A 27890-nucleotide genomic window follows, 5' to 3' on the forward strand; every position below is an offset into this window, starting at 1 on the left:
GGTGTGCAGAGAACTCAGGTGGGGCCAGGAAAGCCAGGAAGTCCTAAAAGCTACCTGGGATGCTACTTTGATTCAAACTAGGGGCATCTTTTCTGTGCTGGGTCATGCTAGGCACACAGCCAAGCACCAGATGAGGTCCCTGCTCTCCAGAAGTTCATGGCCTGGTGAGAGAGACACCAGGCAAAGCCACAGGACCACGAAGACAACACGGAGGACAGGGCCAGCCATCCCTCTCACCCAGCACGGTCCTTCCTGACTCTCAATGCTCCACCTACAATTCATAAAAGGTTGTAAGGTCCTGAACTAGGGGCATTTAACACTCCTCAAGAACACAGATGAAGAGAGAAAATGGCAGAAATGAGATTAATTGTAATAATAGGAAATAATATGTAAAGGCAAATTATTCCAGTTGAATTTTATAAACGAAATGGCTTCCTTCTAAGTCAGAATGTGAGATTAATTCATGATCATTATAAATTGAGCCACAATTACCCTTAAGATCATCAGCAACTGTCATCACTTCAAAGAAAATGAGCCAGGCCCAGGAAGCGCAGGCGCAACTGTCACAAAGGTGGTAGAACCCCCACCAGCAGAGCTAACAAGAAATCGACCAACCTCGTGCCCCCAAACGAAATGACACATTCCAGTTGACATGCTGTGACATTAGGAGAACCTCATGCCAAAGCACATGCACACGTGCCTACCCACCATATCTACAAGTAAACTGCCTTGCTTCTCTTGTGCCCCAGTTTTCTCTGTGATCAGACAGGCACGTGGCTGTCACTGCAATCCCAGTTAATGCACGAGGCAAGGTGCAACTCCTCCTCTGGGCCTGGGTCTCCTCATTCCGGAAGCCTACACCCCAAGTCCGGTGCTTTCTCGGGTTCACTGCACACTTAGGAAGACCCCAGCAAGACAGGAGAGACTCTGGCAACTTTTAGTACATCCTGCCCCCAGCTATATAGCTAGCAACCCTCCCTGCCACAGAGCAAGAAGGCAGGGACAGCAAGGCAAGGACACATGGGTGTCGAGCTGCTCCTCGGGGCTAGGTTTCCAACGTGCCAGGATTCTGTACTCAAGGTAGACTGTGAGCCCAAGAAAGGAGTAGGGGCAGGGGTTGGGCCTGGTCTGGGCAAGTGTCGAATCACGCCCTGCACAATGCCAGTGCCCTGAGTACTCACTAGTAGACAGAGCCATTTGCCAAAGACAACCCCACATTCATAGGGCCCATTTTCCAGAGGGCAGGCTTTTTCTAAGACCCATGCAATCACTTTACAACTTGCTTTGGTCCTTCGCTCCTGGCAGTGGCTTCCTTAAACCATCAGCCAGCCTGGCTCCTAGTTTGCCAGACACTAAAACACATCACCATATCCACAGCCATAAGCACTGCCCTTTCACTTCCTCCTAAGTTATTGTAGGGCCACCACCCTGCCACTGGACCCCCCACATAGGTACTTCCACAGTACCAGAGGTCACGCAGCTCACAGGCACTATGGAGGCACCTCTGCTGAGTGGCAAGAAAAGGTCAATGGTGGCTCTGGCTGGTTTGCTCAGTGGTAGAGCGTCGGCCTGGCGTGCAGGAGTCCTGGGTTCGATTCGCAGCCAGGGCACACAGGAGAAGCGCCCATCTGCTTCTCCACCCCTCCCCCTCTCCTTCCTCTCTGTATCTCTCTTCCCCTCCCGCAGCCAAGGCTCCATTGGAGCAAAGTTGGCCGGGGCACTGAGGATGGCTCCATGGCCTCTGCCTCAGGCGCTAGAATGGCCCTGGTTGCAACAGAGCATCGCCCCCTGGTGGGCATGCCGGGTGGATCACGGTCGGCCGCATGCGGGAGTCTGACTGCCTCCCTGTTTCCAACTTCAGAAAAATACAAAAAAAGAAAAGAAAAGGTCAGTGGTACTTATGGGCTGCACTTCTTCTAGAAGGTCAGCCCACATGTGTCAGGAAAGCCAGGATGCTCCAGAAACCACCTGAGCCCCCAGCCTAGATGCCCTGTGCAGAGAAGCAGGTCTTTTGAGTCAGTCCATCCCCCCTCTACCTCCCTGGCCTATGTGAGACTCTGAGGCGTGATCACATCTGTCTGCAGGAAACCCTGCGTGATTGTGTGTGCACATGTATTAGAGGGAGGGCCACCCACAAGTTCTAACCTGGAAAGCCATGAGGTCCCCAAAGGCACTGAGATTAGAAACAACAATTCTCAAGAGAAACCCTGAATCCCCAGGCCAGTGAAAGGTGATTGTTTGCAGAAGAAGCTCCTCTAACAAAGCCTCAGGCAGTTTCAGCTGGTTTCCATTTTAGATGCTGTCTGGACTAACAGAAGAGCTCTGTCAGAATTATTTTCTATCAGTGACTGGAATCAGGTCCCTTCCCAAGAACAGGCTGTGTTACAAGGCAGATCCTGAAGGTCTGTTTCTACCACCCACAGGCACCTGAGTTCGCAAGAACATAGTGGACCCTAGCAGTCCAGGACCCTTTTTACACACATGCCTCAGAGATCTAGAGACAACCCTGCAGCCTATGGCAACCAAGGAGCCAATGAGGGGCCAAGACTCTGGCGCTGCCATGGCAATGGGCTCCCTCCCGGTGATAATGGAGAGAATTGGGTAAAGTGGAGGGGGGAACCAGTCCCAGAGACCCTTCTGGCATGCCAACTTCATACAGGTGGGAAGGCCCAGCTGTCACTGAGACAGACCACAGTGTCTGGTTGTGCTTTCCTGAGTGTTCCTGGGTTCTTCAGTGTTCTTGAGCATGTAAAGGCAGTTCTCTGTATCGTGAGGTGGTGTGTGACCTGTTAGCAAGTGGATTTTTGAGTTTCTAAAAGGTATGAGTAGTGCTGGAGTGGGAAGCAGATGTCAGGTACTCTCCAAATACAGGATATGCAGACCCAGAGATACGTACCACTACAACTGTGTGAGCATGCATGCATGCATATGTGCAAAGAAACATGGTGCTAGCATATATGAACCGCCTGTGCACTCGGTTTGGAGTAACTATCTTCAGGGATTCCCACTTTGAGTGTGTGAAGGGACCAGCAGGTGCATCTCTGGACCAGTGTTCCAATGTACTGTAGATGTGTGCCTGCACATGTATGAGTGTGCGTACAAAGCTGTAACTAGCTATACTGGCGTGTGCTGGGCCTAGGAGGGGGCTCACAGCAATGTGTGCGCTCTCCCCAAAAGGCCACATGAACCTGGCCAGACCCAATAAAGCCCATGCAGGCCCCAAGCACTGGCCCCTTCCAGCAACCCTGGAGGATAAAGGATGGAGCAGGGCAGGCGGGTTCAGTCCGCCAGGGTCCCCAAAGTTGGGGTGTGAAGGAACCGGCGCCTCCAACCTCCGCTCCCGATTATGGGCTAGATAGGGAGGGTATCCACACCCCGGCCCGGTGACCACAGCCAGCCCCAAGCCCGGCGCCTTCGACCCTGCCCGATGCCTTCAGCGGTGTTTGGAGGTGGGCCGCGCCCCCGAGTTGGAAAAAAGGTGGGGGCCGGCGCCCGCGTACCTGTATGGAATCCAGTCGGAATGCGGCTTGGAAGTCATGTCTCTCGGGGACGGAGCGGCAGCTGCAACTCTGGAGGCCGGGGCCCGCGGGGGCCGGCGCGGGGACCCTGCTCAGCTCCCGGGCCGCCCCGGGCCGCATCCTCCCGGACCGGGGCGCTGGGCCCCGCCGAGGCCCGAGCCGCGCGCCAGGGCCCTGGCCGCAGGTTCGGCGAGCGGCTGCCGGCGCACCGCGGTTCGATGGGAGAAGCGGTCGAGAGTGCGGGGCAGCAGCAGGAGGGCAGGTGGCGTGCACGCGCGTGGAAGCGGGAGAGGCGGACCGGCCGCCCTGCGAGGCTAAAGGGGTTCGGCCGGCGCTGAGGGTCGGAGCGCCGCGCGGCTGCGGCGCCCGCCCCTCCTCCCTCGCCCCGCCCCGCCCCGGCGGAGACCCCACCCCTAGGCCGGCCAGACGTCCCAAACATCCCAGCCCCCTTCCCGTAACCGCCGCGATCTAGGCTCATCACACGTGACTGCGCCGGCAGGGCGCCCACCTGGGGTGCGCCCTGTCTCTGGGCGTGTGCCCCGACCTCCGAGCTTTAGTTCCTTCCTCTGTGAAACAGGGATGATTCTCACACCTCCCTACCTATCTCCACTGAGGGATGGGAAACCGCTGTTCAGACTGGGGGCGGGGAGGGGAGAAATAAGGGGTGGGGTACGGTTGGAGGATGATGCCAGCAGAGACCTAAAGAGGTCCCGGGGAACCTTCAAATCAGCAAGGAGGAGGCTCTAGTCGCTCTCCGCCCCCCGCCCCCCCAGTTCTCACTTTACCCCAGGAAACCTCTTCGGTTTTAGTAGAGGAGGTGTTTGCTTACAGCGGAGGAGTCCTTCCTGCCTAAGCTATAGCAGACAAGGAAAGGACATTTATTGTCTACTGCATTCCTGGCCTTTCTAAAGTTTTATTAATCTCCACAATAGCCTTGATAGGCAAGTACTTATCTCCAATTCCCAGAAAATAAAACCTCAAAAATGCTAAGATGCCCAAGGACATAAAGTTAGGAAGGAGAAGCGATGGAGGTGAAATACAACCAAGGTCTCTGCCTTCCAAAGGCCTTTTTAGAGGGCACACTTTAAAAGTGGCATAAACCTCCCAACAAAGATCATCTTAACGTCTTTAGAGTTTAAGAACTTTCGAGGTAAGAACTCGAAAGAGTTCTGAGGAGGTCCTGGCTGTGACCAGTACCAACTTTAAAACAGGGTGTTGAGGTGGAGAGCAAAGAATCCACAGAGGGGCTGGGGAAGCAGGGCGGTCAGGGACGGGTCTGCAGAGGGGCAGACTCCCGGTGAGGGGGCATCCTGGTGTGGACTCTGGACTCGGCCGCAGCACCACCACCACACCCCCACCCCCACCCCGCCATGCCAAAAGCTCGTCTGGTGCTAACCGGGTTGTCACTGCTGCGCCACCGGGTGGGAGAAAGTGTGAGGACAGCTAGCTGGGCTGAGGGAGGGCCCTATTTGCTGCCCTGAGTCCACGGCCAGGGCTCTCCACCCAGAACTCTCCCAGCCTTGCTTTTAACAATAATAACCAAGATATTTGGAGCATTTACTGAGTAGCAGGAGCTGTGTTAGGTGTATGTATATATACTATAACTTATTTCATCCTCACAACCTCCCTAAGAGGTTAGGTGCTATTGTTATACACATTTCACAGCAGAAGAAACAGGTACAGAAAAGGCAAAGATCTTGCTCAAAGTCACACAGCTGGTCAATGTGTGAAGCTAGGATTCACACACAAGTGGTCTGGGTCCAGAGTCTTTGCCCTTAGCCTCCTTCCTGACTTCCACATTCCTGCATTGCACATGCACACGCACATGCATGCACGCACGTGCACACACACAGACACACATACACACAGCCTGTCTCTCCAGACTTCAGGAGCACAGGACAGGCCAGATCCATCTGTGTCTGGCACAGCATCCACACTTTCTGAAGGCTGTGACCTCTGTTTATTTATCAATCTTCAAGAGCCATCACTATCACTGAGGACACAGAGCAGACAAATCACACTGCAGTGGGGTGCACAGGCAGAAAGTTGGGCTGTTGCTTGCCTGCTAGGACACCTGATCTGGGCCTCTATTTTTATCCCATGGGACCCCCAGGAAGGGCAACAGAAAGGGACTGGTCTCTGCCTTAGAGGCCAAGGCAGCATGGAAAAGCACTACCTTAGGGCCTCTGTCCTCCAGGATCCCTGGACAGTGCTCTGCAGAGACAAGAGGCCAGCCCCACCCTAGACCACCCCTCCTAAAGCTGCAGCCAGCCGCTGACTGGAGCCTAGACGACTTCCCATTCAAAAATGTGAGGGTACTCTTCCTGTTTATTTCTCAAATTATCTGACACCTTACAGCAATCAAAATCAAGTTGGAAAGTCTCAGGAGCCTGAAGTAATTGAATCTATTAAAGAGACACTTTAGGTCTGTCCTAAGGGAGCAAAATCTAGAGGTAGAGTGAGGTGCAGAAATAAGAGGGTTCTCCATGTTTCTCTTCTTGTGTGGGAGCCAGTGGGACTGTATGCCAGTGTGTGCATGAGTGTGTGTGTGTGTGTGTGTGTGTGTGTGAGTGTGTGAGTGAAGTGGCCCTGCAGTCTGACTGGGTCAAGAACATGTGTTGAGTGGTGTGTTAATGTGTGTGCATGGAGAGCACTGAAGTGTGTGCTTCTGTGAATTTTAAGGAGTATGTGGCCATTCACTCAGAATTGGCAATGGGTTTTCCTGCTCAAATGGCTTCCCAGCTTGACATTTCAAGTGTATGCCCTTGGCTTCCATCAAAAAGCCATTTCAAAAGCCATGTGAGAACTACTGTACTACACCATGGTTAAAATACAGCTGTGCTATACAGTGACCCTTAAAGAAAGCCCTAAGCTTTTTGAATTTAGCCCTAGGAACAAGGTTACCTCTACTGAAATGCTCCACACAGCAGAACGAACATGCCCTCCTCACCACCTGTCCAAATCCTGCAAGGATGAAATATATGCCATGAATTTATATTCTCCTCATTGCATCTGAGGCATTTTCAAACATGGCCATGGGTTGTGAGGGGATGAAGGAAGGCATGTGAACTGAAGCAGCCCGAGAGAGACTGTCACACATGCCGCCCCAGCTGGAGGAGCCCAGTGCAAGCACCCCTCACAGCAAGACTAGTTTACCCAAGGAAGAACATTTGGCATTTTGGCACCTTGCTATTTCCATGTGGAGTCTTAAATTTTCTCCTCCTAATTTAACACTTTTGTTGAGTCTGGGCCATCATTAGTTAACTTTGGAAGTAAAAGGATATGAATAATAAATGTGTTTCTATTCAGACTGGGCACCAAGTCCCAAGGTGTCCTACCTAGTAGCTTGGCACTGCGTACTTACAATCTGAGGAAGGCATTCTAATCAGTCAAACATTGACTAGACCTGACTGGGCTCAAAGTTCCATGTAAGGCTTTGGCAGGTGTCAGACTCAGTCCTGCAGTCTCAGGAAGCTGTCAATCTGGCAGGAGAGACGGGAAGCACCAAGGTATTGGTGTTACAATACCGGTGTTCGAGTGCTGGGGACGAGGGACACAGAAGAGGGGCAGACAATGGTACCAAAGGGAGGGAAGTCAGGTTAGGACAAACCCTTCCTGAAAATGAAAATGGATGACAGTTGAATTGGGTCTTGAAGGATAAGTAGGATTTTGATAGACTGATAAGAAAGGAAGAGGGAAGCTTAATAGTTACCAAGATTCTATGACAGGCCAGGTGCTGTGCTGGGCTATCTGCCCAAAGGGAATTTCACACAGAGAGGGTAACATGAGCAGAGCCATGGGGATATGGGACTATGTGACCAATGCACTTGAAAACTAAGGTGCAAGCCAGTGGCATCAGGTAGGTGAGTTGTTTTGGTGTGACAAGAGATGGGCCTAGAAAGTTAAGGTAGGGCCAGATCGTTTTGTACCCTGAACACCAACCAGGCTAGCAAGTTTGGGTTTTATTCTTTAGCAAACTGGAAACCACTAAAGGGTTTTAGATCAAGAGTAACCTGCCCAGCCTGACCAGGCAGTGGCGCAGTGGATAAAGCATTGGACTAGGATGCAGAGGTCCCAGCTTTGAAACCCCGAGGTCACTGGCTTGAGTGTGGGATCATAGACACGACCCCATGGTCACTGGTTTGAGCTCAAAGGTCACTGGCTTGAAGCCCAAAGTCCCTGGCTTGAGCAAAGGATCACTGGCTCTGCTATAGCCCCCCAGTCAAGGTACGTATGAGAAAGCAATCAATGAACAACTAAGGTGCCGCAACAAAGAATTGATATTTCTCATCTCTTTCTCTTCCTGTCTGTCCCTCTCTTTCTCTCTCTCTCTCTCTCTCTCTCTCTCTCTCTCTCTCTCTCTCTCTCTCACACACACACACACACACACACACACACACACACACAAGAGTAACCTGCCCAGATGTACATTTTAGAAAGATAGGATTAAGAGCAAACTGGAGGAAAGAGGAGACAATATCAGAGGTATTAAAAATGGCTAGGGGGAGTCCAGGGCAGAGATAAATGGGCTGAGCCCTAAACCAGAGCCCACTCAGTACCTTTTCAAACAGGGCAGCCCTGGCCAGATAGCTTGGTTCCTGACAGCATCATCCCAAAGCACAGAGGTTGCCAGTTTGATCCCCAGTGAGGGCACATACAGAACAGATCCATGTTCCTGTATCTCTCTCTTTCCCCTTTCCTCTCTCATTAAAATCAATAAATAAAATTTTTTTAAAAAAAAGCTGTTGGGCTGACATCATGGCAATATGGTAGCATAAGTGTGGGTGACCAGACAATTTGAATAATTGCAGAATATACAAGGACCTGTTATATGTATAATATATATATATATTACACATATTATATCATATATATATATGATACACAGTTTTCCCTGTTATACATGATGAAAGGATGATAATACATACTTACTGATATCTTTGAAAAATATAGGGTAACCACTAGTAGAATTAATAATAATATGTTCCAAATCACTGCAGACTATAATAAATAAAAATCTCCACACCCCCAAAAACCAAGCATAGTCTAAGGAAACATAAAACCCGTACGGCTGAGAACAAGGTGCTAGAGATGAAGCCAGATGTGATGGTGATGAAGTGAATGCAAATGCAGAGCCGATGGGATTGGCTCAGTCATGACTGTTACTTGCTGAGTACGAGCTCCATGCCAGGCATGCCTCTGCCAGTTTCACAAAGCAAATATGGGCCCAACATGATGGAACTGAACTCTTCAGTTGAGGCTCCGAGTTAATAGATATCACATTCCAAAATGAGGTGGGATAACACCAAATGGGACCCAGAAATGAGGCAGTGAAACCCTGGGTCTGTCCCATTAGCTGGAACCCACCTCTAGTGTAGCATCCACCGGGTACAAGAACAAACGTCGGAGACTTTCAGGAATATAGATGTAACTTTATTGGCCAGTTTTACCTGCGCAGGGGCAAATTCCCGAGGTGTCCAGAGACACCGTGCTCACAAGGAGCTACAGATAGGAATCGCACCTAGCGCTCACAGCTAAATCTTTTTATAAGCTAAGCAAGTAAGCCTAATACAGAAGCAGATGTGGCAGTAACCTATTTGCTAAGGGGGCTGCACATAGCATAGCAACAGGGGCTGGGGTCTAGCTCATTGGCGAATTCCAAACCTAAACTTCTGATAAGGGTCTTTTAACCAATAGAATGCAAACGTTTGTCTCTTTTTCCTTTTCTTTTTTTCTTCTCTCTCAGCTTCCCAGAGTCCCTATCTGTCTCTGCTTCTTGAACGACCTTGGGCATGTTACTCCTAACAGAACAGGAGCAGGACCTACCTGTAACCCTTAAGTTCCCTGTTCCATTAGCGCCTTGCTTATTTTCTGATCTTCTCTTGGTCCTTACATCTAGTACATAAAAAATGTAAGAGGCTGGCCCTGGCCGGTTGGCTCAGCGGTAGAGCGTCGGCCTAGCGTGCGGAGGACCCGGGTTCGATTCCCGGCCAGGGCACACAGGAGAAGCACCCATTTGCTTCTCCACCCCTCCGCCGCGCTTTCCTCTCTGTCTCTCTCGTCCCCTCCCGCAGCCAAGGCTCCATTGGAGCAAAGATGGCCCGGGCGCTGGGGATGGCTCTGTGGCCTCTGCCCCAGGCGCTAGAGTGGCTCTGGTCGCAACATGGCGACGCCCAGGATGGGCAGAGCATCGCCCCCTGGTGGGCAGAGCGTCGCCCCTGGTGGGCGTGCTGGGTGGATCCCGGTCGGGCGCATGCGGGAGTCTGTCTGACTGTCTCTCCCTGTTTCCAGCTTCAGAAAAATGAAAAAAAAAAAAAAAAATGTAAGAGGCTGAAGAAAGGGTTGTTAGAAGTTTAAGAGGAATTTCAGAGAGAGTCCTCAAGGACCAGTGAGCCCCAAGAGGTGAAAGGTGCTCAAAGGAGGCCCTTAAGAAAGCTTAATAGGTGACCACAATGGTCTTGGGGCCACATTGCACAGGCAACTGATTCACGCCTGGCAAATCCAAAAAGTGGGTGGCAGCTGGCTGCCCTGGTGGCCAGAAGGGTGCTGCTGCTTCAGGGTCAGCCTGTGCTCCTAGGTTTGTGGGGCAAAGGACACCTGATCACTTCCTGGGGACCAAGGGAGTTCCAGCATGAAGACCAGATGTGACTGTCACAGAGCCTTGCCAAAAGGTGCTATGGTGGGGGAAGGTGACACCGGGGGATGGGATCAGTCCAGGTTTTCCAGGGCCTGAGAAAGGAACCATAGTGTCATATGAAGCTATGGGGAGAGACAGCACTCAGATCAAAGGAGCTGTACTTAGATTTTCTCCAAGTACCCACAGAAGCATGCCCATGAGAGAAAGGCCCAAGAGTGTGACATCAGCTTATCAGAGTATCAGTCGGGGAAGAACGCTCCTGCCCCTCTCTCTCCTCTTCCTCCACTGGCCTTCACCTTGGAAAGGGTCAGAACTGCAAGCTCAACCCTTTCCTGCAGGCAGCTGGGTGGCAGCAGACTGTGATGGGAAAGAGGAGTTTGAGTCACTGATGCCTAAAGAGTTTTAATTACAGTGGATAGGACATATCAATTTACCTCTGGTTATCTGGAATGCCCAGGAAAGCCATGGAACTTACCTCAATTTCATCTACATTGAGGGGGAAAAACAGCCCCATAGAATAAAATTAAGTGGATAGGACATATCAATTACTGATGGAATGACCTTTGGTTACCTGGAAATGCCCAGGAAAGCCATGAAACTTATCTCAATTTCATCTACATTTAGGGGGGGAAACAGCCCCATAGAATAAAATTAAAGAGACCGTGGGAGACAAAAATAAAGGCTTGCTTTGATGATTACATAGCATGAGTCATACCTCTTCAATCGAGTGGTTACACATGGCTTCTCTCAATCCTCACAACAACACCGTGAGGTAGGTACTATTATTATCCCAATTTTACAGATGATGAACAGGAAGTTGCATAACCTGCTTGAAGTCATACAAAATGTGAGAGTTCAAATTGAGGCCTGGCCTGTGGTGGCGCAGTGGATAAAGCATCAATCTGGAATTTTGAGGTCACTGGTTCGAAATCCTGGGCTTGCCTGGTCAAGATACATATGGGCTGCTTCCTGCTCCTCTCCCCCTTCTTTCTCTTTCCCTCTCTCTCTCTCTCCCTCCCTCCCTCCCTCCCTCCCTCCCTCCTCTCTAAAATGAATAAATAAAATTTTAAAAAATAAAAAAAACTTCCAATTGAAACCCAGGCTGTAGAGAGTTCTGGAAGCCCACAGGCTTAGATGCTGTTCTCTAGAGAAAGCCACATGATGACAGCTGTAGCCCTTGGCCTCAGTAATTTTTGTTCATCTAGCCAAAGAAAATAGCTAATGAAGTCAAAAGTTTACGTATACAGAGATAATTATCACAGCTTTATTTCTAATGGGGGAAACTGGCAGGAGTGGGGGTTACAACATGTCTATCAATTGGGACTTGGTTAAGTAACTAATTCTATGTTCACAAGATGGATCATTAGCACCCTGCATAGGGAATTTAAGGACGGGGTACTGGGTTTATGAGATGGGAAACAACATTTTAGGGAAGTGTACAGTTCTACAAAGAAGCTCCTTGCACTGGTATGTATACGAGCAGCCCCATAAAAAGTTTGCTAAGGGTGAGAAAAACACAATCCAGTACTATCAGCGCAGCGACCCTTGGGGCTGCGTCCCACTTCCAGGTGGTTCCTCCTTCAGGCCCTCAGGCTTCGTCTTAACTCCAGCTTTGGGCTCCTGACATCTCCTGGTGACCACTAAACAGCACCCACAATTGGAGACCAACCACCACATTTGGGGAGACAGGCAGTAAATACTGTTCGTGCACAAAGGATTTGGTAAATAAATAAATAAATAAATATGATTTTAAAAGCCAAGCAGTGGACATATCCTTAGTCGCCTAGTGTAGCATGATATATGACCATGATGACAGCCAGGTAGGTACACTCAAATGTATGTGAAAATAAAGAAAAAAAAAGTCTGCAATTTTGAGCCAGGCAATTTATCTTGGAAGAGGGAAGGGAAGTACGGGGAGGCGAGCCAAACCTTAATATAGGCCCCTCTCACATTGTGCCAGCTCCACTTGGAGGATCTCCTGAGTGTATCCTGCTCAGAGGGCCCAGCTGCAGACCGGGAGGCCAGAGCTGAAGCACAGTGGCCCAGTCCTGCGGAAGCTTCCATCGTCCAGCCAAATCCTCCTGCCCGCTTCCCCACAGGGTTTCTAAGCCCGTCTCTCCTAGGAGCAGAGTCTGAAGTTATAAATAGGAAAGGCCTCCGGGCCTGTGCTCAGTCTGCAGGAGGCGTTTGGTTTACTGGCATTATTCGATATTTGCAGATAAGCAACAAGGAATTAAGCTGATCAGGAAGAGAGGGAGAGAGCTCTCATTTGTTCATAATGCAGGATTTACCCAGCAGAGCCCTCTCCTTTGTCAAACAGAGAGCCATTGCCTTTACACCCTGCAGCAAAGAACATTTTATTTTGTAACCTTTCTGAAAAGCCTATGAGTTTGCATTTTTTACCTTCTTTTTTCCCCCTCCTCATCTAAGAAAACCATGGTTCTTTAAAATAAAACATGCATTTTAAACAATCCTACTCTGAATTCACAAAGGCAAGCTTTCTAGCAAGAGGAATCTCAGACCCTGAAATACAATTTAAATTATTGCCAAAATTTATTACCCCTCCCCTCTGAAATCATCTTTTCGCTACATGCTCCCCCCCCCCTTGTTGCTAATGGTTCATAAATATAAAACTCTAAGGCCACCAGATCACTAAAGAAGTAATGTCCCAAAAGGAGGCAAAAGGAGGTGCTGTGGGATTAGAGCCAAACTGTTTTCCTCTCTGGTTTCACTTTCCCCTCTCTGCAATGGGGATAAAAGTCCCAAGACCCATACAGGCAGCAGGTATAGAGGCAAGAACACCAGACCTAGATTTTAGTCCTGACCCTATTGCTAATATGCTTGTTGGGCAGATAAAATGTATTATGCTCACTTTGTTAAAAATGGCGCTGCCCACGTGAGGCCGTCGCCCAGGTGATATTAATGTGTGTTGAGAATCCTTGTAGCCTGGGGCTTGGTTTTGGGATTAAGCCTTTCCCACCATTTTTGATGTGGGGTGGTACAATCCAATCATGCCTCAGAGAAGTGACTTTGTATTAGAGACTTCCCTATTTTGTATATTGGATTAGAGGTTGTGAAGCTACAATATAAAATGGGGACGGAGCGGGAGCTTGCGCTCTTGGTTCCTGGGATGATTAGCATGAGAGAGCAGAGGGAGCAGAGCAGAGAGCAGAAAGAGGCCATGCGGCCAGGGGAAGCAGCCAAGATGGCGGAGTGCTGAGTGAGATGCCAGTTTGTGCAGAGTTTGTATCTGGGATAAGGAAGGAGATGGGGAACTGAGGAGAATAAGGCTGGTGAGCTAGAAACTTTTGATTCTAGGAAACTCAGATAAGTCAGTGGCTTTGTGAGCACTGAATGTGAGTGGGTTTTGGAGCCCAGTTGTGTTTTTACTTGCCCGCCGGGTGCAAGCTAGAATTAAAGATGACAGCCCATCAGTTTTTGGCTCCGTTGTTTCTTTACCGACTGTCCGAATCCAATGCGAACCTGCATGGGCCAGAAGACAGCTGTGATGGTGGCCCTGGCCGTGGCTCCTGGCTTTACAATGCTGCATGACCTTGAGTAAGTATGTTGTCTCTCTATGCCCCATGAAAATCAGCAGGTGGGACGGTCTCAAAGGCTACCTTCCAGCACTGAATGTCTCTGACATTTTGACTCTTTACAGCAGGGCTGTTAGGAGACTAAGGAAAATGATTATAGCAGGCACAACCCTGAAACAAGGGTAAAAGTCTTGCATTTTATAGAAGAAACGCGCAGCGATGAGAACATGCGAGACTAAGGAGAGCTGAATTCTTGTCCTCTTTGGGAGGCTAACTCACCGGGTGGCCAGGGACCACTCACCAGTCTTGCCTCAGTTTCCTCATCTGTAGAGTGGGAACAAAGCATGTGTTGCCCACTGCACAGGGTGTGTGAGGCTGAACCGAGAAAAAGAACATGAGCCTGAGATGCTGCGTCAAAAATCCAAAGTACCACAGAGATGTGACAACGTTTAGTAATTAGAGCTCCCACTTATCAAGCCCTCGAGTAGGGCTGGCACTGTGCTGAGCGTTACATGATTTATCTCACTGACTGCTCACAGCAACCCTGAGCTGTTATCCAGAGGGAAGCATAAGTGCTATGGGTGGTCACAACAGCAAGGACGGACTCAGCCTCCACCAAGGCCTGTGCACGGGGGCCTGGGCCCATGTCAGATGAGAACAGGAACAGGCAGTCCCAGTGGCTGCCCTGCCTGGACTCTGGCAGGGAGGAAAGGGGCCCTGAGTAGGCTATGTACAGCCCCCTTTTAGACTTCGCTGGGTGACACCACACTGAGGGCTGGTAGGGCTGGGGGCAGGATCTACCTCTGCCTTCTTCCACCTCCATGCTGCTCTGGACCTCTCTACCTCATTCCGGTCCTCATCACAGCCCACCTTCCTGCCCTGTCTTCTCTGCAGGCACCGCCCTCCCTGCCCCTTCCTGATCCTGTCAGCCTTGGGCTCGCAGGGAGTGGGTGTGTTAGGGTTAGGGGCTTCACTCAGTGAGACGAGGCCCCAAATTCAGACCCGGACATTGCAGGCCAGATGGCCCTGCACCAGCCTGCATACTTGTTGGGACTTCTGAGGTCTCCCTGGAGACGGGCAACCTGCATCGGCCCTCGGAATGGACTTTTGAGGCCTCTGTTCCCCAGCAGACAGGGCCCTGGGAGGTGCTGTGTGTTCCTTTAGCTCAGGTTCCTCTCTACTCTACCCTGCCTCTCAAGCACCTGCTCCAAAATGTCCTAGATCTACTGGGTCCCAGCTCCTGGTGCTCACACCTCAGCCCGTCTGGATTTCAGGAGCTCCCAGGAACTACCCATTTCTCTGGCTCAACCCAACCATTTTTAACCTTTCCCCATCGCACCTCTTACCTCTGATACAATGCAGTATCCCCCATGTTCCCCACCAGGGCTGGCGACCAGACACTTGCTGATGTCACTGCCTAATGTCATCACTTGATCTGAAGAAGTGTTCGCATCTTGGATGTCAGGAAACCTGAGTTCTAGGCTCAAATCCCTGGCCTTCTACACAACCTCAGACAAATCTGTTTTCTTGGCCTCAGTGACTCAATTTATGAGATGAGGGTGTTGGATTAATGTCTAAGGCCCCCAATATCACTAGAGTTCCATTATCCAGGGCCCTGTCTGACAGTTTACATGAAAAGGTCACCCATGTCTCACCTCCCACCCCAACTGTCCCAGGGGAGCTGAGTAGAGAACACCCAGACCAGGCTTACCTTGCTCTCACACCCCCATGCAAAAGGGATGATGAGCAGAGACCCATCCCTTCGCCAGTCACACACCCGATGGGAGGTACAGTGTGCCCTGGAAAGTGGGTCTGAATTCCCTCCCTCCCTCCCCATGAAAACGAGTACAGGTGATAAACACCTATGAACACTCCAATGGAAAAGTGAACAGACAAGTCCCAGAGAAACTCCAAATAGCCACAGATATGTGGAGAAAACAGTACCTTGAGATCTCTTCCTCCCTCCCCACCAACAGCCAGTCCATCACCAGGTCCAGTTAAAATTGAATCTTATTTATCTCATCAATCTGTCCACTTCTCACCATCTCCAGTGCCAACACCCTCATCCAAACTACATCATCTGAGGCATGCCAGTGGACTCTAGAGCCAGATTAGAGGTTCACCCAGGCTCACGAGCTCCTTGCGTACCTGGGGACTTAACAGTTAATGCATGTAAGCCACTTCAAACAGGACCTGGCACTCAGTAAGAAGATGTATGAGTTAGCTGTTATATAATGATCTGCACCCCCTTCCCCTCTGGCCTCCCTGCAGTCTGTTCTCACATGGCAGCGAGAGTGATCTTTTCATAATGCAAAGCAACCATTGCACCTGCTGCTTAAAATCCTTCTTTGCCTTCCCTTGTTCATAGACTACAATTTTTTTAAGTGTCTACAAAGCCAATTCAGCTTCTGCTCTCCAGCCACACTGATCTGCTTGCCGACAAGCCAAGGTCATGCTCTCCTCACCTCTGCAGAGCGGGCTCCTTGGTCTGGAAGCGATCTCCTGCCCCTGCCCCTCCCAGACCCAGGCCCTACTGCTGAGCCAGAATTAGTGGTTCATGGGGATGGAGGCAGACCAACTACTGGTATTTTCCTTTTTTTTTTTTTTTTCATTTTTCCGAAGCTGGAAACGGGGAGGCAGTCAGACAGACTCCCGCATGCGCTTGACTGGGATTCACCCGGCATGCCCACCAGGGGCGATGCTCTGCCCCTCTGGGGCATCGCTCTGTTGCATCCAGAGCCATCCTAGCGCCTGAGGCAGAGGCCACAGAGCCATCCTTAGTGCCCGGGCCATCTTTGCTCCAATGGAGCCTCGGCTGCGGGAGGGGAAGAGAGAGACAGAGAGGAAGGAGGAGGGAAGGGGTGGAGAAGCAGATGGGCGCTTCTCCTGTGTGCCCTAGCCGGGAATCGAATCCAGGACTCCTGCACGCCAGGCCGACGCTCTACCACTGAGCCAACCGGCCAGGGTCTGGTATTTTCCTTTTTTAAGTTCCTGAGGGCCACAGTGACAAACAGTCATTAATCTACTGTATTAGGAAGGTGGAGTCTTCATTTGCAATATTATTTCAAATGACACACTGTCCAGGGTCCTGAGGAACCTTAAGGGAATCAATGAGAAAACCTCTAGAATCAGGAAGTTCAGTAAGGTCTCCCAATGAAAAGACAAAAAGAAAATAGTCAACAGCATTCATATTACTATTATAAAAGAATCCTTTACAGAATGAAGTGAAAAATCTACAAATGGCAAGATTATGTATAAAATGTTTTAAAATAATATGAAACTTATTTGTAATCCACAGGAAGAAAATTATAAAATATAATTGAGATTTATAAAAAGAACCTGAATAAATGGAGATTCTTAATGTATTCCTATATGATAAGAAGATTATTTTAAAGGTAGTAATTCTTGCCTTGGCCAGGTACTCAGCTGGTTAAGGCTTTGTCCTGATATGCCAAGATGATGGGTTTGATACCAGTCAGGGCACACAGAAGAATCTAATGCATGCATAAATAAGTGGGACAAGTTGATGTTTCTCTCTTTAAAAAAATAAATAAATAAAAATTTTTAAAAATGTATCAACCAATGAATACACAAATAAGTGGAACAACAAATCAATGTTTCTCTCTCTTCCTCTCCCTCTAAAATCAACAAAAAATAAAAAAGTTAAAGATCATAATTCTTCTTAGATTTAATTTAATTGAGAGCAAAATTCCAAGGGGACTCTGATACTTGATAATGAAAGGGTTTTTTTTTTTTTTTTAAATAAATTTTTATTAATGTTAATGGGATGACATTAATAATTCAGGGTACATATATTCAAAGAAAAACATGTCTAGGTTATCTTGTCATTAAATTATGTTGCATACCCCTCGCCCAGAGTCAGATTGTCCTCCGTCACCCTCTATCTAGTTTTCTCTGTGCCCCTCCCCCTCTCCCTAAATCTCTCCCTCCCTCCCTCCTGCGTCCTCCCTCCCCCCACCCCTGGTAACCACCACACTCTTGTCCATGTCTCTTAGTCTCGTTTTTATGTTCCACCAATGTATGGAATCATGTAGTTCTTGTTTTTTTCTGATTTACTTATTTCACTCCGTATAATGTTATCAAGATCCCACCATTTTGCTATAAATGATCTAATGTCATCATTTCTTATGGCTGAGTAGTATTCCATAGTGTATATGTGCCACATCTTCTTTATCCAATCCTCTATTGAAGGGTTTTTTGGTTGTTTCCATGTCTTGGCCACTGTGAACAATGCTGCTATGAACATGGGGCTACATGTGTCTTTACATATCAATGATTCTGAGGTTTTGGGGTATATACCCAGTAGAGGGATTGCTGGGTCATAAGGTAGTTCTATTTGCAGTTTTTTGAGGAACCACCATACTTTCCTCCATAGTGGTTGTACTACTTTACATTCCCACCAACAGTGTATGAGGGTTCAGAAAGGGATTTCTTAAGGTTCCCTTTGGTGATGATCTAAGGGCGGCAGGCAAGCTCCAGGATGGTTCGTGAGTGTGGGTTCTATCGATAAGAAAACCAAAGTGACCACTTTGACCTGTGTCCATTAACGGTACTCCTACATTTTGGCTCACAAAGCAGTTGAACCAGTGATATTAATTAGGTGTCACCTCAAGTGAGTGTTCTTGGGAGTATATGGGCTAATGAAAGGTCAGGTGCTGTTTCGGAGATAAATTCGGGAGAATGGGCAGTGAGAAGCAGGCTTTTGTACCAACGAAAAATATATAGGGGTGGAGACAGACTCTATAGGAAGCTTTCTGGGAAGGTGGCAATGTCGCAGGGTACAGAGGTGTGCGGTCAAAGGGCACGTGAACTAGGCCTGCTCCCCAGATTCCCCATCCTACACAGGGAGCTGCCCGGGGGCTTCCGGTGTCAGGGAAAGCCACAGTCACTGAGCGGTGAGTCAGAAGCTACAACCATCATTACTCAGCATGGCTATGCCTTCAGGCATTCTGCCCTATGTCCCAGGACTACAGAACAGGGTGCAGCAGTGTGTGTGTGGGGGGGGGGGGGCGGTCAGGGGGTTGGGAACATTTCAATCAATTAGCTTCTTTTCCATTTTCAGAGCCATGAGTTAAGAGTGTCTAATTGACCTGTGTCGATGCACAAGATCAGAGCAGCCTAGGATAAACTATTTCCCAGCCATTAATTCCTCTAGGTAACCCAGGTAAAGATTATCTAGAGCAGGGGTCTCAAACTCTTTAATTAGTCTGTGGGCAGCACAAAATTGTTCGGCGGGCCGCATGCAGCCCGCGGGCCGCGAGTTTGAGACCCCTGATCTAGAGAAAGAGAAAAAACAATAGGTAAGAAAAATGAAGAAGATTCTCATAATGACAGTTAATGAGAGGAGGACCAGACCCACCAGATGTTAAACTATATTATAACATGACAACTGAAACAGTGTGGTGATGGACAAAAACCTCACATGAACTTCAATGGAAGAAAATAAGCAACCCAGAAATATACCCTGTTCTCTACAAGAATCTAATTTAAATGTTAGTCACAAAAGAATAAAAATACTAAATGGAAAATGAGAGTGCAAAATTGTGATAATAAATGTATAAAATAAAGTGTTCATGTGGTCATCTGTAAAAGGGAGAAGAAAACATCCCAGAGATATGAGACCTGTGGCGATTTTCAGTTTAAGTAACCATGGTTACTACCATATGTATCTTATATAGAAAAAGAGCAAAGAAAAGATAACACAGTTCAGCAGCAGAAAGTACCCTGAGCTAGAAGCCAGGGGTCTGAATTCTAGAAGTCACAACTTCTTCCTGCTGCGGGATCTTGGGTTGGGTCTTTCCACTTCTGGGCCTCGGTCTATTTCAAAGATAAATAGTTAATGCAGGGGACTTCTAGTGTCCCTTCCACTCAGCCATCCTGTGATGAGACTATCTGGGAATCAGTCCCCATTTCTGGTTTTAGCAGGATTAGAAGGAGAACAGAAAGACACTTGGAACTTTCCTACCCCAAATCTCCAAGTGACACTGTAGGCTGGCCCGAGTCATTTCAGTGTCCAGGAGTGCTCTGCTCCCAGCCCAATTATCACCGGGACCCAGAGATGAGTAAGACACGGCACTTGAGGACACAGGCAGATGCAGACACAGCAAACGACAATGGCCGGAGTGAATCAGCTCGGCCAGACTGAAGGTGCAGAGCTGTGGGGACACAGGGCAGAGGGCAATAGAGTCTGGCCTGGGGTCCAGCCAGGCTCGGCACCAGATATGACATTTGAGGCTGGATAAATGTTTATAAAGGTAGAGGGGGTGAGAGATACAGACACAGGAAGCAGGAGAGTGTTGGGGTGGGTGGTGTCCGTCAGGGAGTAAGTAGGGTCTGGGGTAGTTATTCGAGGTCAGGCTGAATATTTGATCTTGAATCTCTCCTTTTAAAAATAATTTTTCTTAATTTATTCATTTTAGGGAGGGGAGAGAGTGTTGTGGACCGTAAATGGCAAAAAGCCACTGTAGATTCGAGGCTTAGCAAAAGGCTAGGTTCTCCCCACTTCACCTCCATATTGGCTATGATGCTGAGAATTTGCACCCACTTCAATTGCTTTCTTAAGTTGCTGGAAGCAATTTACAGGCCCTTCCTCTTACTCTTTGTTCAGATGTTGGTTGATTTCACTTATGCATGGTGGGGGGGATTCCTGTTTATGCCTTGGGAGAGCTCCTGTTTTAGCCTTGGATGTGTAACTTTGTATCAAGGACTTCCTTGATTTGCATATGGCTATATAATAAAGCAAACTGGGGCTATGACTGGGATATTGCCATCAGCATTTGAAGAGCCCCTCCCGCTCTTATTTTTTCCTAATAAGTGTGTTTCCTTAATTCTGCACCGTTATTAGGAGTCGCGCTGGTCTGCAGCAAGTGCACCCAAACTGAAGACTTGAGTATGAGTACAAGGAAACTAAAACTGAAGGCAGGGGACGGAACTCCCGAAAGTGAAGTGCGCACAGTGAGTAAAGAAAGTTTTTGGGAAAATATAAGCGGGAGTAAAAGATTATGGGACAGATAGGGTAAAAAATAAGGGACCTTCTTGTAGAAATGTTTCCATATGAAGACAAATCAGTGTCTGAAGAGTATCAGGGTGAGCTGGAAACAGAGGGATGTAAATATGAGGATACTTTGGGAGGCTGAGGATGACTCGGGAGATAAAAAAAATCCGTGGCTATGGCTGCCTTAGCTGCGGGATCTCCGCTGCCCTCAGCTCCTTCCTACGTTCAACTCTCTGTTCCTCTGTTCCCTTATCGGGCTGATTCTGGAGTCTATAGCTCAAAATATGAGAAATCCCCTCTCCAACAATCTATAAACCAGGCTCGAAATATAGGGGAAACAATAAATGGCTTTACCCATTTTCCTGTTGTAGAAAGACAGGATGATACAGGGAAACTAATGTGAGAACATGAACCTGTACCTTTTAGAACTCTGAAAGAGCTTAAACTGGCTTGTGTTCAGTATAGGCCTACTGCCCCTTTTTCACTTGGTTTATTAGATACTATTAGTGCAAAGGTTCTTCCCCCAAATGACTGGAAGGCAATTGCTTGTGCTCATCTCTTCGGGAGTGATTATTTGCTGTGGAAGTTGGACTTTCTTGAGAATGGATAGGAGACTCAGGTGTTAGGAAAATTACAGCTTTTCTTGTCATGGTCTGATTTTCTTTAATGTGTTAACTACAATCTAGGGAAAGAACAGCAGGGACTGTTCTTTGATATCAAAATGATATCTGACTATCATTTTGTTTCTTTCTTATTCATTGCCTGGAAATTGAGGCAGGGGACCTGTGTTGTATCTGACTATAGAAAATATCCCAGCAGCTGCCAAGAGCAAATTTTCTCAGGGAGATTTTGTTTAGTCCCATCCTTCAGTCCCTCTGTCAGAAAATGCCCTGACTAATATCAGGCAGGCATCTTTCTAATCTGGTTGTGCTCTGAAATCCCGGGTTTCTCTCTGGTTTGTGTGGTTCATCTAATTCTTGTTTCTGTTTAGTCTTTGTTTAATATTGTCTAAAATGTGTCTGTTTTTAAGGCCTGAATTAAGTTCCTTTTTTTGCATACAAAAATTGGAAATGCTAACTCTAATATTTAGAAAAAATAAAATGTTTTTAGAACTTATAAGGAGTGCTCATTTAAATTTAAATAGAATAGAATGTAGATCCTTAAGACTTACTGATTTGGTTAGTGCATTATGAGGTGTGTTCAGAGTTAGGAGCCAAATAGCAACTTAAGTATTAGGACTGATCAAAGTTATATGTTATACTTGTGTTTTTTGTGCATAAATTGCCTTGTTTATGTGTAAGGTTATACTCAGTTAGGCAAAACAAATGAGCAAAATTAAGCAGGGCCCTAATAAGTCATTTCAAGAATTTGTCTCACGGCTAATTCAGGCAGTTAGAAGAATAGTATAAGGATGTTAATTCTGCTTCTCAGGCCACATCTTGCAAAAGGGGCCCCAAGGAAATTGGTGATTTGGCTCCTCTGATTTTGCCAATTGGATTCAAAAAATAGGTCAGGAACGCCCTGAAATCGAACTAACAATACAAGGGTGTAAATTTAAAGGACTTTTAGATACTGGAGTTGATGTATCTGTTATTGTTAAGCTACATTGGCCTCCTTCCTGGCCCACTTATGCAGCAGCCACAGAATTACAAATCCCCTCAACAAAAGCTCTAGTTTTTATAATGGGAAGATAAAGAAGGTCATTCTGGATTCTTTTAAGCCTTATGTGCTCCCTGGATTGCCAGTTAATTTGTGGGGTAGAGATGTTTTGAAAAATACGGGAGCATTTAATTGTCAGTCCTAATAATTTAGTCAATACTCAAGTGCTTAATCAGGAATTTTTGCCTACTAAGGGACTAGGGAAAGAACAGTGGGGAATTCTTACCCCCATAGAAGTGGCACCCAATACTAGAAGGTGTGGATTAGAATATCAAAATTTAGCATAGGGGCCTTGGTAGCTCCTGCTACCCTAATAATGCATTGTGCAGACCCAATTACTTGGAAATCAGATAATCCTGTATGGGTAGACCAATGGCCCCTTTCTCAGGAGAAACTTAAGGCAGTTGCTCAATTGGTACAAGAGCAGCTACAGCTTGGGCACATTGAACCATCTAATAGTCCATGGAATACACCTATATTTGTCATTAAAAAGAAATCAGGAAACTGGAGACTATTACAAGATTTGAGAGCAATAAATAAGACTGGAAATTATGAGTCCTCTCCAGCTAAGACTCCCTTCTCCTACTGCCATTCCATGGAATTTTCACCTTGTAATTATTGACTTGAAGGATTGCAAGCGTTTTGCATTCAGTGTTCCTTCACTTAATTTCCAGACTCCCATGGAGCAATACCAGTGGAGAGTTTTGCCTCAAGGTATGGCTAACAGTCCTACCTTGTGAAGGCAGCACCCTATGGCATACATAATTCATTATATGGATAATATTCTTATCACTCATCCAGATAAAGACACTGTGTTGACCATTTTGCAACTAAAATATTCTTTGAAAGAATCAGGACTTTATATAGCTCCTAAAAAGGTACAGCAATCTTTACCTTTTTCTTATTTAGGACAAATTATTGAGGGACAACAAATTCGTCCACAGAAAATAGAAATCAGGACAGATCATTTGCAAACTTTAAACGATTTCCAGAAACTATTAGGAGACATTAATTGGCTCAGACCTTCCTTGAAATTAACTACTCGGCTGAACCAGCTTCTCCTTGGCTACTTACAGCTGCAGGACAGCAAGCTTTAAAGCTCGTAGAAAAAGCCTTGCAACAAGCACAAGTAAAATGCATAAATCCTGAAGAATCAATTGCCTTACTAATTTTTCCCTCGAGTTACACTCCAATGGGACTATTATGGCAAGCTTCAGGTCCTATTGAATGGATTCATTTAGCTGTTACTCCTAAGAAAGTTTATCTCCATATTTTGATCTTGTCGCCTCCTTGATTATCAAGGGGCGTAGGCGACTCTTACAGTTTATAGGTTTTGAGCCTCAAATTATTGTTCCTTTTTTCAAAGGATCAAACAACAATGGCTCTGGGAAACTTCCACTAAATGGCAAATTGCTTTTGCAAATTTTACAGACCAAATTGATTCTCACTACCCAGCTGATAAAATAGTTATATTTGTATTTCCTAAAACAATTGTTAATGAGCCCATTTCTGAAGCAGCTACAGTCTTTACTAATGGGTCCAGCTCAGGAATAGCAGGCTTAATAATCAATGGACCACTTTATACTGAAATAGTCATCTTAAAATCAGCTCAAAGACTAGAATTACATACCATTATCATGGCTTTTATCATCATTATCATTTGCCATGTTCCTCCTTTAATCTGTATATAGACAGCAAATATTTACTTATGGTTGTTCCCACTATAGAGACTGCTGTCTTAGGGACAACTGCTGATGAGGAACTATTTCAGCAGTTTATCCTTCTTCAAAGACTTGTACATCAACATACAGCTCCATGTTTTATAGGACATATTCAAGCTCACTCTATGCTCCCTGGAGCTTTAGCACAAGGGAATGAATGCCCTTGTTGATCAAGCTACCCAAAAGAAAATTACTGGAGCAACCATGACAGATCAAGCAATTCAGTCTCATACTATTCATCACCAGAATGCTGCAGCCCTGTGTAAACAGTTTCAACTTTCTCGAGAAGCAGCACGGCAGATTATTAAATCCTGTCCAAGGTGTCCTATACTATAATCTGTCCCTTCATTTGGAGTTAACCCTCGAGGACTCCTACCGGGACAACTTTGGCAAATGGATGTTACTCATACACCTTCATTTGGCAAACAGTCCTTTGTCCACGTTACAGTGGATACTTACTCTGGATTTATAGTAGCCTCTGCCAGAACAAAAGAGGCTGCTAAGCATGTTATAGCTCATTGTCTGTATGCATTTTCTATTATTGGACTTACTGATGTGATGAAAGCTGACAATACTCCTGCATATATAGCAAAAGCATTTACTGTATTTTGTCAAACCTTTCGAATTACGAGTATTTCTTACAATCTTTAAAGTCAAGGTATTATTAAAGTGTACCCAGCAAATATTTAAGGTCAATTTAAAAAATATAAAAGGGGAAGTCATATCCTGGAACTCTTGCAAATCTACCTTATCTTTAAAAATTTTCTTTTGAATGCTGATGAACAGGAGATGCCAAATCTTTTTCTCCTGCAAACTTCTACCCTCTTTTATTTGATTCAGCTAATAACACTGTTTTGTCTTTTTCCAAATAGCTCCAGATATACGGAAAAGGCTTATATAGGCAGATGGGGATCCTCAAACCCCTCAGCAAGATCTTCTGAACATGGCTTTTCAGGTACCAAGAGGCAGAGAAAGCCCAACAGAGATCAGGTGAAATGCCAGCTCTTGGAATACGCCCTTAAAGGCTCCAACGCCCGAAAGGGGTCTCATAGGACTCTATCTGGACCTTGCTTCAATAGTGAAAAGGAACGTCATTGAGCTAAAGCCTGCCAGACTTACATGCCTTTGCTGTGAGGAAAAAGGGACACTGGAAGGTAGGCTTCCCCCTCGCTCCTCTAAGAGAGGGTTCAGTCTCTTCCAGCTCTGCTCCAGCCACCTTGACCTAACCTTGCCCAGCCTGCTGGGATTTGCCACTGAAGGCTGAAGGTACCCAGGGCCGTCAGCTCCATCTACGTCACCATGGACAAGCCTAGGGTATTTCTTCCAAGTAGCAGGTAAACTGATCTCATTTACACAAGGGCCACTTACTATGTCTTGCCTGAATATTTGGGTTTTTACTCATCTCTTGAAGATCTCTGTTGTGGGTGTTGATAATCCTATTTTCTGCTGCTTTGTTTAATATATAGTGTTTCCTTTATTCCTCCTGCCTCAATGCCCCATTCATATTTCAGGCTGGGACCTACTTCTAATTTAGAGCTCTCTTTCTCCTTTTTGCCAACTTCTATTACGAATTTACCTTTGCCACCCAGCTTAGTGTATCCCAAGGTTCTCTTCACCATGCCACAGTTGCAGAGCTCCAGGGAAAAGCACCCTGGTCTCATCTCTCCAGGCTGAGGAGAACAGAAGCTCCATCTCCACACATGCTGACGATGGCTTTTCCAGTCTACCTGAATCATTACCAGCTAGAAGCAGTGGTCTTTGGGACTTGGATGCGAGCTGCAAAGTATACAAATGTGACAATTCCAATGCCATACGGACTTTTCCTGAATGTGGACTTTTCCTGGACTCCTGCTTCTGTGACAGCTCCTAATGGACTGAACTGGGTTTGGGTTGCATTTGCAGGGATTTGGAATGGTGTTGGTGCCAACTTGGACTTGGTGAACATGTTAAGGACATTATTCTTTTATAGATTCTTGTTATATTGGCTAAGAATTTGCTTAAAGGCTTTAATCATTGTAATGTATTAGAATACTTGTTTGGGTATCTGTTAGCATTGGCTGTACTAATTTTGTGTTTGTTCTGTATTTTTTCAGTCTGCCTCCAAATTAGAATCAGGGAAACTAGGAAATCAGATGAGTGCAAATCTCAGCACACAAATTAAAAATAAAAAAGAAAAGGGGGATATGTAGATTCGAGGCTTAGCAAAAGGCTAAGTTCTCCCCATTTCACCTCCATATTGGTTATGGTGCTGAGTATTTGCACCCACTTCACTTGCTTCCTTAAGTTGCTGGAAGCAATTTACAAGCCCTTCCTCTTACTCTTTGTTCAGATGTTGGTTGATTTCACTTATGCATGGTGGGAGGATTCCTGTTTATGCCTTGGGAGAGCTCCTGTTTTAGCCTTGGATGTGTAACTTTGTATCAAGGACTTTCTTGATTTGCATATGGCTATATAATAAAGCAAACTGGGGCTATGACTCAAAGCAAACTGGGGCTATGGCTGGGATATTGCCATCAGCATTTGAAGAGTCCTCCCGGTCCCATTTTCTCTTAATAAGTGTGTTTCCTTAATTCCACACCGTTATTAGGAGCCACACTGGTCCGCAGTTAGAGAGAAGGGGGAGGAGCAGGAAGCATCAACTCTCATATGTGCCTTGACCAGGCAAGCCCAGGGTTTCAAACTGGTGACCTCAGTGTTCCAGGTTGATGCTTTATCCACTGCGCCACCACAGGTCAGGCAAGATCTTGAATTTCTGAACGGGGAATCATGGGGGTATTGGCATGGGGAAAATGACATGATCCTGCTATGAGGGAGAAGATGACAGGCAGTGCTTGGAGCAGGGTCTGTGGCAAAGCAGAGACACCAGTAAGCAGGCTCGCCAACAGCCCAGGGTAATGGTGGCCTGGCCTGTGGCCATAAAGAGGACTGGAGTGAGCCCACCGGGCGGAGAGAAGTCTCTGGAGACAGCTTCTGAGGTCAGACTGCCTGGGCTCCGAATCTTGCCTCTGCCATCGCCTAGTTCTGTGACCATGGTCAATTTATTTCACCATTCTGGCTTTAATCTTATCATTGGCCAACAACTGAAACTACTTCAAGATATCAAGATATTAAGTGATCTAATAAATAAAAGCCTTGTAACTGCTCTCTAATGATGACTGACAATGATGGGTAGCAGCCTGTCTGAGGCGAGGCAGGAGTGGATGGGCACCCCCTCAGAGCACCCAGTGGGAGGAGCATGGAGAGGGGGGTGGGTGTGCTGCGTTCCAGGTTGGATGTGCTAGGTTGGAGGGTCTGCAGGACACCACATCCCAGGTGAGTGGAAGAGCACAGATAGAGCCCAGTGAGAGGATGGGTCAGGAGATGAAATTCAGGGAGTCCTGAGGGCAGGCAGAGGCTGAGGGCAACAGGACAGAGAGACTGCCTATGGTGGCAATGTGTGTGTGGGGGGGGGCGGGATGCAGACTAAGAAGAGGGGAGGGCTGACAGCAGAGCACCAGCTTGTGGCTGTGGAAACGGAGAATATAAGCTCCCTGGGGGCAGGGATTTTCCTGTTCCACTTCCTGCTATAGCCCCAGTACCTAGGGTAGTACCTGGTACAAAGTAGAAAATCAATAATTTTTTTTTTTTTTTTTGTATTTTTCTGAAGTGAGAAGCAGTGAAGCAGAGAGACAGACTCCCACATGCGCCTGACCGGGATCCACCCGGCATGCCCACCAGGGGGCGATGATGCTCTGCCCAACCAGAGCCATTCTAGCACCTGAGGTGGAGGCCATGGAGCCGTCCTCAGCACCCAGGCCAACTTTG

General features: G+C 47.1%; 2 protein-coding genes across 13 annotated transcripts in view; one reads left to right on the top strand and one right to left on the bottom strand.

The window, feature by feature from the left end:
• Window positions 1-27890, top strand: part of RIC3 (RIC3 acetylcholine receptor chaperone) — a 137364-nt gene that overhangs the window by 75631 nt on the left and 33843 nt on the right. The gene's annotated exons all lie outside the window — the stretch shown is intronic.
• The window catches only part of TUB (TUB bipartite transcription factor), a 96047-nt gene that overhangs the window by 22193 nt on the left and 45964 nt on the right, over window positions 1-27890 (bottom strand). The window contains exon 1 of one of the 12 annotated variants that reach the window (XM_066366308.1): window positions 3501-3852. The exons of the other annotated variants lie outside the window; for them this stretch is intronic. Within the exon in view, the coding sequence (XP_066222405.1) occupies window positions 3501-3538 (38 nt within the window). The 5' untranslated portion in view covers window positions 3539-3852. Of the gene's footprint in view, window positions 1-3500; window positions 3853-27890 lie in introns of those variants that run through there. 12 annotated transcript variants of the gene reach the window in all.

The sequence above is a fragment of the Saccopteryx leptura genome, chromosome 1, assembly GCF_036850995.1.
Source record: "Saccopteryx leptura isolate mSacLep1 chromosome 1, mSacLep1_pri_phased_curated, whole genome shotgun sequence".
Lineage (NCBI taxonomy): Eukaryota > Metazoa > Chordata > Mammalia > Chiroptera > Emballonuridae > Saccopteryx > Saccopteryx leptura.